Source organism: Acanthamoeba castellanii (assembly GCF_000313135.1).
Source record: "Acanthamoeba castellanii str. Neff unplaced genomic scaffold scf7180000084705, whole genome shotgun sequence".
Taxonomy (NCBI): Eukaryota; Discosea; order Longamoebia; family Acanthamoebidae; genus Acanthamoeba; species Acanthamoeba castellanii.
This window is the reverse complement of record NW_004457350.1, coordinates 69,958-86,402: the sequence shown is the minus strand read 5'-3', so window position 1 is coordinate 86,402 and position 16,445 is coordinate 69,958. Positions and strand designations below refer to the sequence as shown.

The 16,445-nt window shown below is 63.5% G+C and overlaps 5 protein-coding genes across 5 annotated transcripts in view; 3 read left to right on the top strand and 2 right to left on the bottom strand.

Annotated features, from left to right (window-relative positions):
• The window catches only part of ACA1_139430 (kinesin motor domain containing protein), a gene marked incomplete at both ends in the record, with an annotated part of 5,495 nt that extends 3,744 nt beyond the window's left edge, over positions 1-1,751 (top strand). Inside the window, 6 exons of the mRNA XM_004336191.1 lie at positions 26-91; positions 241-489; positions 605-688; positions 808-1,001; positions 1,170-1,234; positions 1,348-1,751. Coding sequence (XP_004336239.1) covers positions 26-91; positions 241-489; positions 605-688; positions 808-1,001; positions 1,170-1,234; positions 1,348-1,751 — 1,062 coding nt within the window. The remainder of the gene's footprint in view (positions 1-25; positions 92-240; positions 490-604; positions 689-807; positions 1,002-1,169; positions 1,235-1,347) is intronic.
• Positions 1,752-1,974: 223 nt separating this feature from the next.
• Positions 1,975-3,775, bottom strand: ACA1_139420 (the record flags this gene model as incomplete). Its single annotated transcript, XM_004336190.1, has 5 exons — positions 1,975-2,048; positions 2,296-2,542; positions 2,716-2,841; positions 3,081-3,368; positions 3,503-3,775. The coding sequence occupies 5 exons, from the start codon at positions 3,773-3,775 to the stop codon at positions 1,975-1,977; spliced, it is 1,008 nt and encodes a 335-aa protein (XP_004336238.1).
• Positions 3,776-4,327: 552 nt separating this feature from the next.
• On the top strand, positions 4,328-9,977 carry ACA1_139410 (uncharacterized protein; the record flags this gene model as incomplete). Its single annotated transcript, XM_004336189.1, has 11 exons — positions 4,328-4,346; positions 4,655-5,358; positions 5,553-7,478; positions 7,611-7,830; positions 7,912-8,217; positions 8,304-8,391; positions 8,526-8,622; positions 8,708-8,826; positions 8,922-9,187; positions 9,298-9,446; positions 9,609-9,977. The coding sequence occupies 11 exons, from the start codon at positions 4,328-4,330 to the stop codon at positions 9,975-9,977; spliced, it is 4,263 nt and encodes a 1,420-aa protein (XP_004336237.1).
• Positions 9,978-10,394: 417 nt separating this feature from the next.
• On the bottom strand, positions 10,395-13,409 carry ACA1_139400 (WD domain, Gbeta repeat-containing protein; the record flags this gene model as incomplete). Its single annotated transcript, XM_004336188.1, has 10 exons — positions 10,395-10,532; positions 10,684-10,795; positions 10,945-11,063; positions 11,237-11,341; positions 11,548-11,657; positions 11,770-11,901; positions 12,066-12,148; positions 12,346-12,480; positions 12,646-12,718; positions 12,824-13,409. 10 exons carry the CDS (start codon positions 13,407-13,409, stop codon positions 10,395-10,397), a joined length of 1,593 nt encoding a protein of 530 aa, XP_004336236.1.
• A 991-nt stretch (positions 13,410-14,400) lies between these two features.
• ACA1_139390 (uncharacterized protein) overlaps positions 14,401-16,445 on the top strand; it is a gene marked incomplete at both ends in the record, with an annotated part of 2,622 nt that continues 577 nt past the window's right edge. The window contains 2 exons of the mRNA XM_004336187.1: positions 14,401-15,522; positions 15,627-16,426. Of these exons, the coding sequence (XP_004336235.1) occupies positions 14,401-15,522; positions 15,627-16,426 (1,922 nt within the window). The remainder of the gene's footprint in view (positions 15,523-15,626; positions 16,427-16,445) is intronic.

The window sequence follows — 16,445 nt, the reverse complement described above, 5'->3', positions numbered from 1 at the left end:
CCTGAGCCAGTCCCTCCTCGCGGAGGGCGAGCCCGTCGAGTCGTTCGAAATGGAAATGCTGCGCGCCGAGAAGGAGCAGTTCCAGGCCGAGGTGCGCCATCACTTCAGTTGACTCTCTTTGACTCTCTCTCTTTTCTTCTCTTCTTGACTCTCTTTTCTCTTCTTCTTTTCTCTTTGGTGTGTGTCGTGTGTGTGTGTCGTGTTGTGTGTGTCGTGTGCGTGTGCGCGTGCGGTGGACAGGCGGAGCAGCTGCGGAGGGAGAAGGAGGAGCTGGAGGAGGCGGTGGAGCAGACGAGGCGGGAGTTCGAGAGCAAGGCGCAGGCGCTGGACAGGGAGCGGGAGGAGGAGAAGGCCACCCACAACGAAGAGAAGCGGAAGCAGCTCGAGCAGGAGCTCAACGACCTCCGCCAGAAGACCGCCCAGAAGCTGGCCGAGTTCGACCAGCTCAAGACCTCCCTCCTGCGCGACCTCCAGAACCGATGCGAAAAGGTAAATCGCACTTGCGCACACGACACACACACACCACGACACACACACCACGACACACACACACACACGACACACACGAAGAAGGGTCTCACACGCAACACGCCACACACCGCAGGTGATCGATCTGGAGATGCTGCTCGACGAGGCCCGCGAGCAGTACGAGCAGCTCCTCAAGAACTCCTCCAACAAGTCCCTCCAGGTTTTCAGGCCTTCTTCGCACTCTCCGTCGCTTTCGTTCTTTCTTTCTTTCGTTCTTTTCTTCTGAAAGCGCCAACTCACGCTTTCGTTCTTTTCCCCCCCCCCGCTGCGCGCGTGCAGAAGCGTAACATGTTCCTCGAGCGCAACCTGGAGCAGCTGACGCGCGTGCACCAGCAGCTGGTCAACCAGAACAATGAGCTGCGACTCGAGAAGAAGGTGTCGGAGAAGAAGCTCGCCGCCAGGAACGAGCGCATCCGCGGCCTCGAGGTTTTGCTCTCCAGCGCGCAGGAGAAGCTGCAGCAGCAGTCAGAGAAGTACGCCACACACACGACACACACACACACACACACACACACGACACACACACATACGACACACACACACGACACACACACATACGACACACACACACACACACGACACACACTTGCGTGTGAGCAGCTGTGCTGACGTCAGCCACGCCCGAATCATTCGCACCGCAGCCACGGGACGCAGGTGTCCAAGTACAAGCAGCTCGTCGACGAGCTCAAGGCCAAGCTGGACCAAGGTGCGCGCCCGCCCCCCCTACAGATGACGGTGATGGTGGTAATGGTGACGATGATGATTGTTTGTGTGCTGATCGGCTGCGTGCGTCGATGTGTTGCTGTTGTTGTTGTTCAGCCCAAGCGCGAGCGCAGAGCCGAGGCCGCTCGTCGTCGATCGGAAACGGAAACGGCGGCGCGCGCATTATCAAGCCCATCCGAGGCGGCGGCGGTAGGAAGAAGCCCGACCTCGCCTCGTCGTCGTCGTCGCTGTCCACCACGGCCGCCACCGCCGCCGGCAGCAGCAGCAGCCCCGGCGGCACCTCGCTCCGCCGGTCGTCGTCGTCGCTTGCCTCCGAGTCGCCCTCCTCCGGCAAGCGATCGTCTACCAAGGAGAAGGCGGCCGCGGCGGCCTCGCTCAAGTCGTCGGACAACTTCGCGCTCCACTCCAACATCGCCGACGCGGCCTCGTCGTCGTCGCCGTCGTTGTCCGGTGCCGCACCGTCGTCGCCCTACCGACCGCCGCACCAGTCCTCCGAGTGAGCAAGGGAGACGCGCGCGAGCGCACAGTCGTTCTTTTCTTCACCCCCCTCCACTACTGTAGTAAACCTCGTTTCTTTGCTCTCTTTGCTTTCTTTGTTCGTCGACGATGATGACGACGACGGGGGAACAAGCGTGTAAGGTTATGTTTCGATTTATACATTGGGTGGAGGCACGGCCGCACTGCGTGGGCTGGGGATGATGAAGCGGGGGCAACGCGATCACATCATGACGCCGAGGGCAGCTGCTCGATCTGCTTCAGCAGGAAGGCCTTCTCGTCCGCGAACTGCTCATCCTCTGCTGAACCGGAAGCCGTGGCCGCCACCACACAGGACACAACACGACACACACGGCACACACGACACGACACGACACACAAACAGAGCCGAGGCGCGAAGGACGGTGAAGCGTTGGTGTGAGCCTTGGCCGGTGGAAGCAGTGGAGGTGTGTGTGTGTGTGTGGTGTGTGTGGTGTGGTATGTGTGGTGTGTGTGTGTGTGTGTGTGAGTGAGTGTGTGTGTGTGTGTCGTGTGTGTGGTAGCACAAACCTTTCTCGTTGTGGAAGTTGCTGAGGAAGCTGATGAGCTTCTCCTTGTTCTTGGTCAGAATGTCGAGAATGGGCTTGGCCTTGTTGGGGTTGGCCACGAACACCTTGAAGACGTGGAAGGCCTCGAACTGGATGTTTTTGCTCTTGTCCCTCAGGAGGTTCATCATCAGCTTGAGGTTCTGCTGGTCGCTGATGTACTTGGTCATCACGTTGAAGTTGGCCCTGTCCAGCAACAGCTCGCCGAGCAGCTACACGACACACACACGACACACGACACACAACACACACACGACACACAACACACGCAAGGCACGGAGGAGGTGAGGCCAGGGCCGAGTTGACGCTACGTGGAAGCGAACGAGTAGCCGATGACGAACGCCCTCGATGACGACGAAGAGGAGGAGGGCGCTGGCGAGCGCACCTTGAGGGACTGCCGCCTGGTGACGTAGTTCTTCGAGTGCAGCAGCTGCGTGTAGTCCTCGAAGATGACGTCGTAGTTCTTCTCCAAGAACTCGGCACACAGCGCCTTGTGCTTGGTCAGGAGATCCTACACGGGGATGGGAGAAGACAAGCAAAAATCAACACACCAAACATGAATGTAAAAAAGAACAAGAATCAATCATAATAATAATAATTGCGAGTAGTAGCAACGACGACTACAGCAACGACGTAGAAGGCCAACGCCAACAATGAGAAGATTAAGAAAATCTCGGGGGGAGAGAGAGTAGAAGGCTGTGCCTGACTCGAGTAGAGGAATGGTGGTAGATGGGGGGGGGGAAGGGGTACCTTGAAGGTGGCGAAGGCGTCCGAGGCCACATCGAAGCCGGGATTCTCGACAAAGGTGAAGAACTTGAGGAAGTGCTCAGAGTGCAGGACGAGCTGGGCGAGGCTCTCGTTGTCGAGGCACACTCGCAGCAGCTGGCCGCAGATCACCGCCACCTCCGGATCTTCGTAGCCGAGCACGAGGTCATCGAGCAGCTTGCTGTTCTTCTCGAGAAAATCGACGCCCGTCTTCCTCCCCGCGACCTCGCGGCGCATCAGATTGCCGAACAGAATCACAAAGTCCTTCTTGGCCTACAAATTAGCGTGTAGAGGCAAATGGGGGGGGGGATTAATTGGGAGGAAATTGCGCTACTTGCTGCATGCCCTCACACAGTGCACCTTCTACACAGATTCAACACACTAGTGGGCGTGGAGGGGGGGGGTACTTCGAATTCAATGGCCCCCATGTTGGAGAAGAGGAGGCCGAGCAGGTCGCCCTGGAAGATCTCGGTGAGGAGTTCGTCGCCGGCCTCGGGCGTGGGTTCGGTCTTGCCGTCGCCGTAGAGGAGCACCTTCATGCCCGTGATGCTGTTCGACACTTCAGCGATGGCCTTCTCCTGTTTGGATCCGCCACCCGAGTGCTTAATGTAGGCCTGCACGCCCTGTCGGCAGTGCTTCACCAGCACTGACGGCTTCTCCTTCTTGCTGCCCTTGAACATCTCTCGTTTCTTTATCTCTCTCCCTCTTGTGTCGCCAAATCACGCCCGCGTCCAAACAAATAATTACAATAATATTGTCTTTGGTTGCTATTTCGTGTCCAGGCACAACAACACCATTATTTATATTATTTATTTTTATTTCCTGAAAGAGGGTACAAGGAAAATCGTTGCTTAAAAAACGGGCCAATGGGTTGGCACGCCCGTCTGCGCGGGAAAGGGAATTTCCTTTCTTGGCCAAAAGAAGTGGTGAGGGTGGGAAAAGAGCACACACTCACTCGGAGGTGGTTGGTGTGGGACCGCTGCGAAGAATAGCGGCACACGGGTGTTTCGAAAAAAGGGGTCTGTCAGAGAGTGAGAGTGAGAGAGGACCTCCTCATCGAGAAAGAAAAGTGAGAGAGAGAGAGAGAGAGTGCGTTTGGCCAGCCGATGAGACTGGGCGCCATCTAGCTTAGACAACTCCTCTTCATCTCGGCCTCCTCCAACACAAGCATCTCATCTCCTCCTCTCACCTCGGAGCCGAGCCTTGCTCGCCCCCCTCGTAAATCGCGTGGGATGACGGAGACGAGGACCCGTTCAGCTACTCGCCACATGCTACCACTACATCACTCGTCTCTCCTCTCCGCCTTTCTCCTCCTCCTCCCACTCCTCTTCTTCTCCCTGGTCTCTTCCACCTCGCCTCCCCTCGTCGCCGCCCGCCTAACTGACACCCACCACATCCTTCAGCGTCAAGGTACTGCTAAGTCCCTATCTTCTCGATTGTTCTTTCATCTCCCGCAAATCTCTCCCCCCCCCGGATCTGTTCCATTCTACTTTTCATCTTCACTGGTGTAGAACCACCATGTGATGTTGTTGATGATGTTTTTACTCACTCGCTTGCAGGGTCCAACGCACCGCTGCCCTTGAGCTACCTGGCCAAGGTGTCCGACGCCGGGGGCGCGTTGATCATCCAGTTCGACGTTGACACCAACCGGGCGGGCCAGAGCGGGGTGTTCCCCTGCTCCACTGTCTTCGACGATGCGTCCGCAGAGGCTCTGGGCGGCTCCGCCTCCGTGTGCCTGTGGCGCGACGCCCGCACCCTCGTGGCCCGCTTCGGCTACTACGCGAGCGTGGCCATCAACGATCTTCTGTCCCTGCGGCAGGGCGTAATCGGACGGCTGGATTCGCCATCCGTCACGCTCGACGATTACGAATCGCGGGTGCTGCTGGTGATCAGCCCCGACACGCCAGCCGCGCCCGTGGTGGTGATCGAGGGCACATCGGCCGTGGGGTGGTGCGACGTGCTCACCCTCGATGCATCGGCCTCTTACGGCTCGGGCGGTCGCGCCTACGTGGGCGGCTACCAGTGGGGCCTCGTGGCGCCAGAGGACAACTCGACCGACGTCACGGAGGGGGTGGCGCTCTACCTGGCCAGCCAGCGCGACGTAGTGGTCTCGCTCGATGGAAGCTCGCTCTCGTTCAACACTACGCGCACCTACACCTTCTCCCTCACCCTCACCAACTGGCTCGGCCTCTCCTCCACGGCCTACTTCCCCGTCGAGATCATCGCCACCGACCAGGTCATCGTGCGCATCGCTGGTGGAAACGTACGTTCTCGCCCCCCCCCCCAATCTGTGAAAAACAAAAGAAAAAAAAGTAGATGAGGAAAGAAATCAATCAAACGTGCAAAGAGAAGAGATTGCGAGAAAGATGTGAAGGAGAGGTCTGCTATTACGAATCTTGCTTGGTATGGATTATTATTATTCTTCTTCTAAGAACGTTACGTTCTACTCCATCACAGCCCACGATCCAGAGGGGCACCGACCTGTCGCTGCGCGGTAGTGTGGAGCCGCCGTGCGTGTGCAAGCGGGATGCGTCGCTGGCCGTGTGCGACCCGGAGGCGCGCTACTCGTACGCGTGGGTGCGCACCGGGGGTCCCGTGGTGGCGCTCGACCTGGCCTCGCGCACGTCGTCCGCCCTCCACCTCCCGGCCAACGCCCTGCAGGCCGGCGCCACCTACCGCTTCACCCTCACCGCCACCAGCGCCGGCCTGCTGGGCCACGTCGGCCAGGCCACCGTCACCGTCACCGTGCTCGACGAGCCCGTGCGCGCCGTGCTCGAGTCCGGCACCCGCTACGTGTCCCGCTACGCGCCCATCGAGCTCGACGGCTCCCTGCGCTCCTCGCCCGCCCAGCATGACGAAGGCGAAGACGATCAGGTGAGCTACCAGTGGTCGTGCGCGTGGGCCGGCAGCGCCGATCTGGCCTACGAGGGCGTCGACGACGGCGCGTGCCCGGCGGCGCGCTACCTCGGCACGGCGGCCTACCAGGCGCCGCACGTCACGCTGCCTGCCGGCACGCTGCCCCCTGGCGACTGGCGCTTCACCCTCACCGTGACCCGCGCGGGCAAGCCCTTCGAAGAAGAAGGCGCGGAGAAGCGCGGGATGGCACTGGACGTGGCCACGGCCGACCAGCTCGTCACCATCGGCTGGGGCGACGCCCCGACGGTCTTTGTGCGCCTGCTGGCCGCCGGCGACAACGTCGACCCGTCGGCCGACGCGCTGGTCAAGTTCGAGGCCAGCGTGGCCTCGCCGCTGGGCCGCACCGTGAGCGAGCTCGCGTGGTCGCTGGTCGACGGCGACATCGACGCCAACCTCACCGCCGTGGTCGATCCCGGCAGCGACGCCGCCGTGCTCGCCTTCCGGCCCGACGTGCTCACGCCCGGCGCCCAGTACCGCCTGCGCCTCGTGGCGCGCTACGCCGACGACCTCCTCCAGCCGGCCGACTGGGCCACCACCGCGACCGGCGGCCTCCCGTGGGCCGCCTCGACGCCCGCCGCCGCCGGCTGGGCCGAGGTCACCTTTGCCGTCGGCGCCTTCCCGTGGGGCGGCACCTGCGACCTGCAGCTGCCCGAGGGCGAGGGCGAGAAGGGTCCCGGCCGCACCGCGCTCGCCACGGCCCTCTGCGCCGGCTTCGACGCCGCGATCGCGGCCAACGCCGACGACGGCCCGGTCTTTACGCACTACTACGTCCGCCACTCGGCCGACGTCCTGGGCGGCCTCTTCCCGCTGGGCTCGCACAGGTCGGTGGCCGCTGGCCGCGTCGAGACCTACCTGCCCTCGACCGGCAGCGCCGGCGAAGAATCGCTGGCTCTCTACGCGCGCGTCTTTGATCGCACGGGCTCGCCCGCCTACGCCCCGCCGGCGTCGGCTGCTGCCGAGGGCGAAGCGGAGAGCGACAGCGCCGCCGAGCCCCGGCTGCTCGAGGTCGCATCGGGCGTCGTCGTGCAGGCCGCCCTCGCCGACTCGGCCGAGGCGGTCGCCGCGCTGCTCGCCAGCGGCGCCGGCCTCGAGGCCATCCAGCGCGGGCGCGTGGACCTCGTTCCGACGCTCCTCTATTCGCTCCTGTTCGAGCTCAACACCGCCGTCGGCACCGCCGGCAACCCTTTCGCCGTCGGCTCCACGGAGCGCGACGTGCGCGAGGCCGTGTTCGACGTGCTGCGCCGCCAGCTGGCCTTTGAGCGCTCGGCCGACGCCACCACCGTCCAGGCCCACCTGCTCTACCTTCTCGCCGGCGGCTCCCGCACCACCACCACCACTGCGGGCCGGCGCGGCCTCCACACGGTGGCGCCCAAGGCCAAGCGAAGCGGCAGCACCGACCTCGGCCTGCACGTCGTGCAACACCTCCGCGAGCTCGTCGCCGCCTCCCCGCAATCTTCCGACCGCGCCGTACGTCCGCCTTCACTTCCGCCTTCATTCTCCCCAGCGCGACTGACATGACACTCGACACGCACTCGACACACGACACGACACGACACGACACGCACACACGACACACGACACGACACACGGTGTGTGCAGTACATCGCGAACGCGGCGTCGAACCTGCTGGAGTACTACAAGGCCCTGGCGCTGGACTCGAGCGCGTTTGCGTCGGAGCTGGTGGCCCTGATCACCGAGCTCGCCGTCGAGCAGGCCGCCGCCTCCGCCCAGACCCGCACCTACACCTGGAGCACCCCCAACATCCAGGCCGCCGCCGGCAAATGCACGCACCCCCCACCCCACCCAACCACCACCCGTCGTGTGTCGTGTGTGTCATGTTGCGTGTTGCGTGTCGCGTGTCGTGTGCGGTCGGGCGTTCGACTTACCCCCGATTGCGCAGACTCGGCGAGCGATCTGCCGGCCACCATGCAGGCGGGGGGCGTCACGGTGACGCTGCCCACGGCGGACATCCGGCTGCAGGCGGGCGGCGACGCCGACGACGCCGAGGTGGTGATCGCCCTGTGCACGTTCGCGCTCAACCCGCAGCCGTCGGCCGGCGGCAACGTGACCCTCATGGCGCCCGTGACCACGCTCATCGTGCGCGTCGACGGCCGCGACATCGCCCTCGCCGGCCCGCTCACGCAGAACTTCATCATCGCCCACCCCGCCGTCATCAGCGAGAACCCCAACGGCCTCAACATCCCCCGTACAACCCCCCCCCCAAACCTCCGTTTGTTTTGGTTTTGTTTTGGTTTTTGTTTTGGTTTTGTTGACGGAGTTGAGTTTGCGCAGACTCTTGCCGGCGGCTACAACGTCTCGTGCCAGAGCTGGAGCGGCGCTGGCTGGACCCAGTCCTGCTCGCCCGCCGGTTCGGGTTCCGGTACGCCCCTCCCCACCACCACTCGTGTCGTTGGTCGTGTCGTGTCGTTGGTCGTGTCGTGTCGTGTCGTGTCGTGTCGTGTCGTGTCGTGCGGTGTGTGGGTTGTGGATGTTGTGCTGACCATCGTCGCTCAGCCGGATCGGTGGTCGCATCGAGCCGCGGCACGACGTGTGCCTGCTCGAGCCTCGTCTCGGGCGCCCTCCTCTCCGTGCGCGCCTTCGCCCGTGGCCCGTACGCCCCCCCCCGCACGTGGCTTTGCATTAAATGTCGTCGTCGTCGTCGTCGTTGATTGACAATCGTTGCCCCCCCTCCACAGTGTGGTGCAGCCCAGCGCGTCGCCGGTCGTGGCGGCCGAGGACCGGTCGTCGGGCAGCGGCGAGGAGCGGTGGATCCTCCTCGCCATCTTCGTCGTCTTCGCCATCGTCGTCCTGCTCAGTGCGCCCCCCCCCAACCGCCACCGGCGATTAGACGTGCTGACGTGTCGCGCGTGCTGACGTGTGTGTTGTGTGTGACGGCACGACACGACGCAGTTCTGCTGTTCGGGTTCCGTCTGTACATCCTGAAGCCGGAGACGCAGGAGGCCGAGTACGAGATCCCGGCCGTGCGCGAGGCCCCCGCCGAGTCGGACGCGCAGGCGGGCGCGCTCGCCGGCGAGGAGCCCCACGCCGAGGCCGCCAAGCGCGACGAGATGTTGGCCGCCGACGAGGCCGGCCCCGAGGACCTGGGCCTGCCCTCGGAGAACGACTCGGAGGCCAGCGTGGTGCTCCGCCGCCCCAAATTCCAGAACGGACGCATCGTGTTCGAGGGCGACATGTCGTACGCCCCCCCCCCTCTTTCTTTCTCTTCATTTCGTTTTCGTCCTTTTTGTTTGCCGGATTGCTGCTCACGCGGGGGCGGTACGCGCAGGCGGGAGTCATCGCGCGCGCGCTCGCGCACTCGCTCGCGCTCGTCGAGGTCGAGGTCGAACAGCCGATCGCGCAGCGGCTCCTCCTACGCGCGCCCGAGGCGACGATCCGGCTCGCGCTCCAAGTCCAGCTCCAGGTCCGCCGCGAGACGTTCGCCCTCCCGATCCTCCCGCGACTCCCCCAGGTACCGCCCTCCTCTGCACACGACACGGCACACGACACATACGACACATACGACACACGACACACGACACACATGACACACACGACACGTCAGCACACGACACTCACCAACAACGCGTGCGTGCGCAGTACGAGGGGAGGGCGCAGCGGCGAGGACTTTTCGAGCGAGGAGGAGCGCGGCGGCGAGCAGAGGCGGGACAGCGAGGCGTCGGAGAAGAGGCGGGAGGAGCCGGCGCCTCCCGTCAAGCAGCAGCAGCAGCAGCAGCAGCGGGAAGCCGAAGCCGAGAAGGAGCCTGCGGCCCCCGTCAAGCAGCAGCCACTCGCGGCGGCGGCGCCCAAGCCTTCGTCTGGTTCGGTGCCCGAGCCCGACAGGCGCGGCTCGAGCGACAGCTCAGAGGGCGAGGAGCAGACCGACAGCGAGCCGGAGAGCGACCGCAGCAGGTCCAGCAGGTCCAAGAGCCGCGGCGGTGCCGACGACGACAAGGAAGGGAACCGTGACAGCAGCTCCGACAGCGGCAGCGACGACGACGACGACAAGAGCCGGAGCCGGAGCCGGAGCCGGTCCCACAGCAGCCGGTCGCAGTCGCGAGGGTCCTCCCGGTCTCGGTCGAGCCGCAGCCGCAGCGGCTCGTCGAGGAGCGGGTCATCGGAGGAGGAGGACTCGACGGCCGGTTCGGACAACGACAACATGTGAACGCCCTCCGCCTCCCATTACGCCCCCCCCCACCGCCACCACAACGCCGCCAGGTAACTGACCTCTAAGAGAGAAGAGAAGAGAAGAGAGGAAGAAGAGAGAGAGAGAGAGAGAGGGATAGAAGAAGGCGTGCTGTGTGTTACGCATCAGCGCCACTTTACTGTTTTATGAAATACACCAAAAATTAAAAAAAGGCTGAAATGTGAAGAGCCACTCTCCTCTCAGTAGCCAAAGAAGGAGAAGCCGCGGTCCTCTGGCCGGCCTCGCAGGAAGTCCCACACTATGCACGTGCGATCCGCACTGCCTGACACGATCTTGCTGGCGTCGAACTTGAGCGATGTCACCATTTCCGTGTGCCCCTGTTGTGATCATACACAACACACAATAGGCACACACACACACACGACCAACGTGACACGCAACAGCAGCACACACCACACAAGACATGGCGCGCGCTGTGAGCCTTTGCGTTCACAGATGGCAAGAGGGGCGTGGGGGAGGGGGGAAGACCTGGAGTATTTGGATGCACTCCCCCGAGTGCATGTCCCATATTCGCAGGCTGTCATCGGCTGCCCCGGACACGATCTTGTTGTTGTCGAACCGTAGGTTCATGACCGTATATCTATTTAACATTGTACAATATATATATATATATATCAATAAAGTAGAAAAATACAGTAATATTGTAGAAGAATAGAATAGAATAGATGGAGGTGCGGTGAGTGGTGAAAGGAAAGAGCGAACAAGCGAGGGGGGGGGATCAGCGCGTACCGGTGGCCGCTCAGCTTTTTGATGACCTCGCCCTTCTCGAAATCCCACACAAATATCTGTCTGTCTCTCGCGCCGCTCACCAGCCTGTTGGTCGCGAGATCGAACTGCAGACAGTACACCTGTGTGTCGTGTGTGTCGTGTGTGTCGTGTGTGTCGTGTGAGTGTCGTGTGTCGCCCCAAAGACACCGCGCAGGTCAGTCGGAGAACAGCCTCCCGATGGGGTTTGGGGCTTGTGGGGTGTGTGTGTGTGTGTGTGTGTGTGCGATGTGTGGCGGTGTGTGCGGTGACGTACGGCTTTGGAGTGGGCCTCCAGCACGCGCTGGTAGTGGTTGGACCGCCGGAGGTCGAACGTGTAGATGGCCTTCTCCCGCTTCGAGGCCGTGCATAGGACATCGTCCTGAAATTGCAGGCAACTGATCGACCCCCCACACGGCACTGATGTAGACAACGACCAACGACACACAACACGACACGACACACACGACACACGCAACACGACACGACACGACACGGCATGAGCAGGCTGTGGTCGATTGAAGGGGGGTGGGTGAGGGTGTTGGCTGATATACCCTTGATGGTCTTGATGTACTTGCCGGTGCGTACGTCGAATATCTTGATGGTCTTGTCGTCGCTGCCGGTGACGAGCAGCTCCGAGGTGAATTGGAGGCACTTGACGCCGCCGTCGTGCCCGCCGATCACCTGCGTGCACTGACCTGCGTGCGGTAAACCCCCCCCCGGTACATTGTTGGTTTTCGCACGCACACACGACACACACGACACACGACACACACGACACACACAATGGCGCGATGATGGGTTAGTTACCGGTGTTGGGATCGAACTCGCGCAGCTTGGAGTCCGAGGAGCCGGTCATGATGCGGTTCTTGTCGAACTGGAGGCACCACACGGGCGAGAGGACGCCGTTGGACTCGTTCTTGAGAGTCTGCAGCATGTTGCCTGCAGCGCGCCCACCCACCCACCCCGGCACACGTCAGCGATACGGGCCGCCACCCGATACGAACCGTGTTTGTGTGTTGTGTGTGTGTGTGTGTGTGTGTGTGTGTGTGTGTGTGTGTGTGTGTGTGTGTGTGTTGTGTGCGTGTGTTGTGTGTGTCGTGTACCTGTTTGCGTGTTCCAGATCCTCACGGTCCCGTCGTAGCTTGAGCTCACCAGCTTGTTGGCGTAGAAATCGACGCACGTGACCCTGCATCCACCACGCACGACGACACGCGCGCGCGTCAATAGATAACATATCGGCGCGTGTGTGTTGTGTCGCGTGATGTGTGATGTGCGCCCGAACAGGATCGCGACATGATCATGGAGCGCGGCGAAAGGGTGTGTGTGTGTGTGTGTGTGGCAGATGACGCGGTGGGTGGTGGCGCCAGGCGGGTGTAGACGTACCAGCCCGTGTGGCCGCGGAGGGTGCTCATGTGGTAGTGACCGTTGAGCCAGTTGCGTTCGAGGAGGTAGCGCCCCTTCACGATCTCGCGCCAGTCGCGCGTCGCGCCCTCCTCCTTCTCATCCGGCAGCCCCCACCTGCACACAGAACACACACGACACACACACGTCGCGCGAACTCAGGATCAGCCAGGGGCCGGGCGGCCGGTTGGTGTGCAGTAGTCGTGCGCCGACGGCTCCGCCAGCTGACGTGCGTGTGTGCGTGTGTGCGTGTGTGCGTGTGTGTGGTGAGGCGGGCGTAACTGCATGCGGATGTGCAGGTCCGTCCATAGCACGGCGTCGTTGGTGAGGCGTCGCCAGTCGGTCGACACCTGGGCTGGTGGGCGACGATGATGGTGCACCGACGACGACGACGACGTAGAGCACGATGAGCTCTCATGATTGACGGGGGGGTAGAAGTAGAAAGGGGGGGAGGGAGTACCGCAGGTGCAGAGGGACTGGATGTCGAGGAAGCTGAAGACGTAGAGGAGGAGCTCGTCGGGGAAGAAGAACTCGTGGATGGTGGAGCCCAGCGGGAGGAGCCGCGAGAGCCGCGCTACGCCCTCCGCCGCCGAGGAGGAGGAGGCGCTACGCGGTTCGCTTGTGGTGGCCACCGCCAGGTGGTGTGTAGAGCTGGACGAGGAGGAGGGGGAGGCGCTACTCGCGAACGTGGCGAACGATGTCGAGGCCGAGGTCATGTGGGACGTGGACGAAGGCCCAGAACGCGGGGGCGACAGGGGCGGCGACACGATGCCCTCGTCCTCGGGCAGCTCTCTGATGTCGGCCGAGGAGAGGGGCAGATGGTGGAAAGATGAAGAGGAGAATAGCGACGATGATGCTGTCGATGATGATGACGATGACGAGTAGAGGGAGGAAGAGGCCTTGGCCTTGGGACCCTTGTAGACGTTGTGCTCCCAGAGGCCGCTGACCACGGCGCCCGCGCCGCTGTGGTGGGCGGTGCCTTCGCCATGTCGGATTACGCGGCATTCGCCGTGGTACCAGGCGCCGCTCTGCTTGTGCTGCGCCATGTGGCGTGGGGCTGTGAAGGCCTCGAGGAAGCTCAGCAGGGCCGATGTAAGGGCCTCGTTCTCGCGCGTGCATTCGATTACGAGATGCTGCTTGGGCACTACGCTGCTCGCCCCCGCCCCCGCCCCCGCCCCCGCCAATGTGGGGACCGCGATGGGCGACGAGGACTCTCGCCGCTGGCCGACGGCTGTGACCGCAGGTGGTGGAACGGGCAAAGAACATGAAGATGAGGAGGAGGAGGAGGCCTGCGTAGCAGGAGGATGGCGAATGTGGCGAAGGAGGGAAAGGCCAGAGGAAGAAGGCGAAGTACTCGCTTCCACTGATTCCTTCTTTGCCGAGGAGGCCATGGTATATCAACTGCCGCTGCGCCCTGACCACCCACAACAAGGTCCCTGTCTCCTTTTTCTTGCGGCTTTTCTCTTCCTCGCCAAGAATTCGCATAATCGCATTAGCCTCTAAAATCAAGAATTGATTTTAGTTTCTCTTTCTTTCTCTTTCTATTTCCTCCCATTCTGGGGGTTTCATTTTTGGCCACCGGTGCAAACAACAATCGAACGGCCGGATTGATTGGTGGCCGAGAAAAGAGAGAACTTGAAAGCTCGTGGAGGTCCTCCCGCCAACGAGGAGAAGGAGGAACCGATGAGCCTCGGCTCTTGAAACGGCTCCCCACATCCACCAGAAACGGACAAGACAAACTACATGTCCAAACTGCTGCCATTTTGGCGGGCTCGGAAGCTGCTGCCGTCCGATGTAGATGATGATGGCAACAACAACAGGGGGGGAGGCGCGATCGGTAAGGCGGCGGGCAGCCCCATCGTCCATCACCATCACCACCACAAGAAAAACAACAACAGCAGCAGAAAGAGGTGGCGCCATTCCGTGTACGGCTATCCATCCCGCCCCCCTACACAGGGAAATGGAGGAGATGCAGTTGTAGCAGACGACAAAGATGAAGATGAAGATGATGGAGACAAGAAGGAAAAGGAAGCAGAGATGGCCGCGGCGCCCCCCTCAGGCGGCCTTGCGTCGAGGGCGTCGTTGGCATCGACGTCAGGAGACCGGTCGCCTGCTGCGAGCGGGCGGCGGGCGACGACGGCGGCGGCGGCGAAGAAGAAGAAGCTGGGCCGCGAGCGCAGCCGGTCGTTCTCGTCAGACTCGTCGTCGTCCTTCGACAGCCTGTTCCCCACCATCACCATCAGCGGCGGCGGCGGCGACCTGTCCTGCTACGCGTGGATGGGACCCGACAGCTGCCCGCGCCCCGCTTCGGCGCCGCCGACGCCCACCACCACCACCGACGCCGCCGCCGACGCTGCAGCCGCCATCGATGGAGCCCACCGCACGTGCGACACAGAACGGGCGCCTCGACGACGGCCGACGCCGGCCGACGCGACCGATGCCTCCTCGGCTCTGCGTAGCGCCATCACCGCTGCCGCTGCCGCCGCCACCACCGCAGACCCGCCACCGCGTGAATGCACCACCACCACCGCCAGCGGCGGCGGCCAGAACAGTGACGCACGGCACGACGTGGCGGCGGCGGCGGAGGAGGAGAACGACGACGACGGCGATGGTGACGACGAAGACGATGGCGACGAGGAGGAGGAGGAGGTCGTGGCCCGCCGTCGGGTGTACGATGGGCGCCGGGGCGCAGGGGCGCCGGGCGTGGTGGAGGAGAGGAAGCGGGCGGGGTCGGCCGGCGACTACCTGTGGGGCATCGCCACCGCCGACCCGCTGCCTCTGTCGCCCTCTCCCGAACCGCGGTGGCGGCGGCGGGCCGGCGCTCATGACGATGAAGAAACCGGCGACGAAGACGAAGACGACACTGACGACGACGACGATGAAGGCAACGACCTCTTCGTCGCGGCGTCGTCAGCCCGCCAGCCCGCCGTCCACGAGCGCGAGCAGCCGCGACAGACACCGCCGACGCCGCACCGCGAGAAGCACCACCACCAGCACCACCACCACCAAGCCGAGGCCGCCGCCATTGCGGCCATGAAGAAGTCAACGAAGAAACGGCGCCTCTCGCTGCGGCTCTTCTCCTCCGGCGGCGGGTCGCCCGAGCAGCAGCAACATGCCGCCGCCGCCGCTGCCGCTGCCGCCGATGGCGCCTCCCATCAGGTACCACCCCACCACCACCACCAAACGGACATATTACTGGGCACCGGCGCCGATCTCACTCCTCGCACTTCGCACACCTGCCCGCACGCGCGACGCGACCCAAGGGCGGGCTGTCACTCTCGCGGGTGGTAAACAAGTTGACGCGTGGCGGCGGCGGCGGCGGCAACCAGCAACAGCACGGCACCGGCGCCGGCGGCGGCGGTCATACGGTGTCTCCGGGCCACCCGGAGCTCGCCTCGCATTCTTCGCCGGCCCCAAGCCCGCTGCCGCCGCTGGCTTCCTCGAATTCCTTGAATTCTTCTTCTTCTTCTTCTGCCGGCGGCGGCGGGCCAGCTCGCGATGGCCACGCGGCCTCAATCCTGGCGGCCGTCGGAAGCGGCCACTTCCGATCGTTCTCGCCGGCCCAGCAGCAGCTGCAGCCGCCGCCGCAGCTCCCGCCTCGCGCGGCGGACGGGTGGGGCCACGGGCCGCCCCCGCTGCCGCACCGCCGCAACATGCGCCCCGCCAGCTGCAGCCTCGGCGCCTACGACGCCAGCACCGGCCGCACGCGGGCCGAGCGCGACGAGCTCACCTCCGCCGCTTTCCGCGGCAGCGGCAACCCACCACCACCACCGACGACGACAACGACGGCGCGTTCGCGGATGGCGATGCTGACCACCGTGGGCAGCGGCAGCATCGGCAGCTCCCTGTCGCGCCGCGGTGGCGGCGGCGGCAACCCCAGCCTCGCCGACGCTCCGGGCGATGACGTGGCCAGCGCCAGCAACAGCACAAGCGGCGGCGGTCGCGTTGCGCGCGGCGGCAAGGGCCTTGGCGCGGGCCACAAGCTGCACGAGCTGGCCCTCTTGAGTTCGTCGTCGTCGGTGGCGGCCGCGGCGGCGCAGGAGCGGCGCAACAGGGACAAGGAGTGGCGCTGGAGCTGGAGC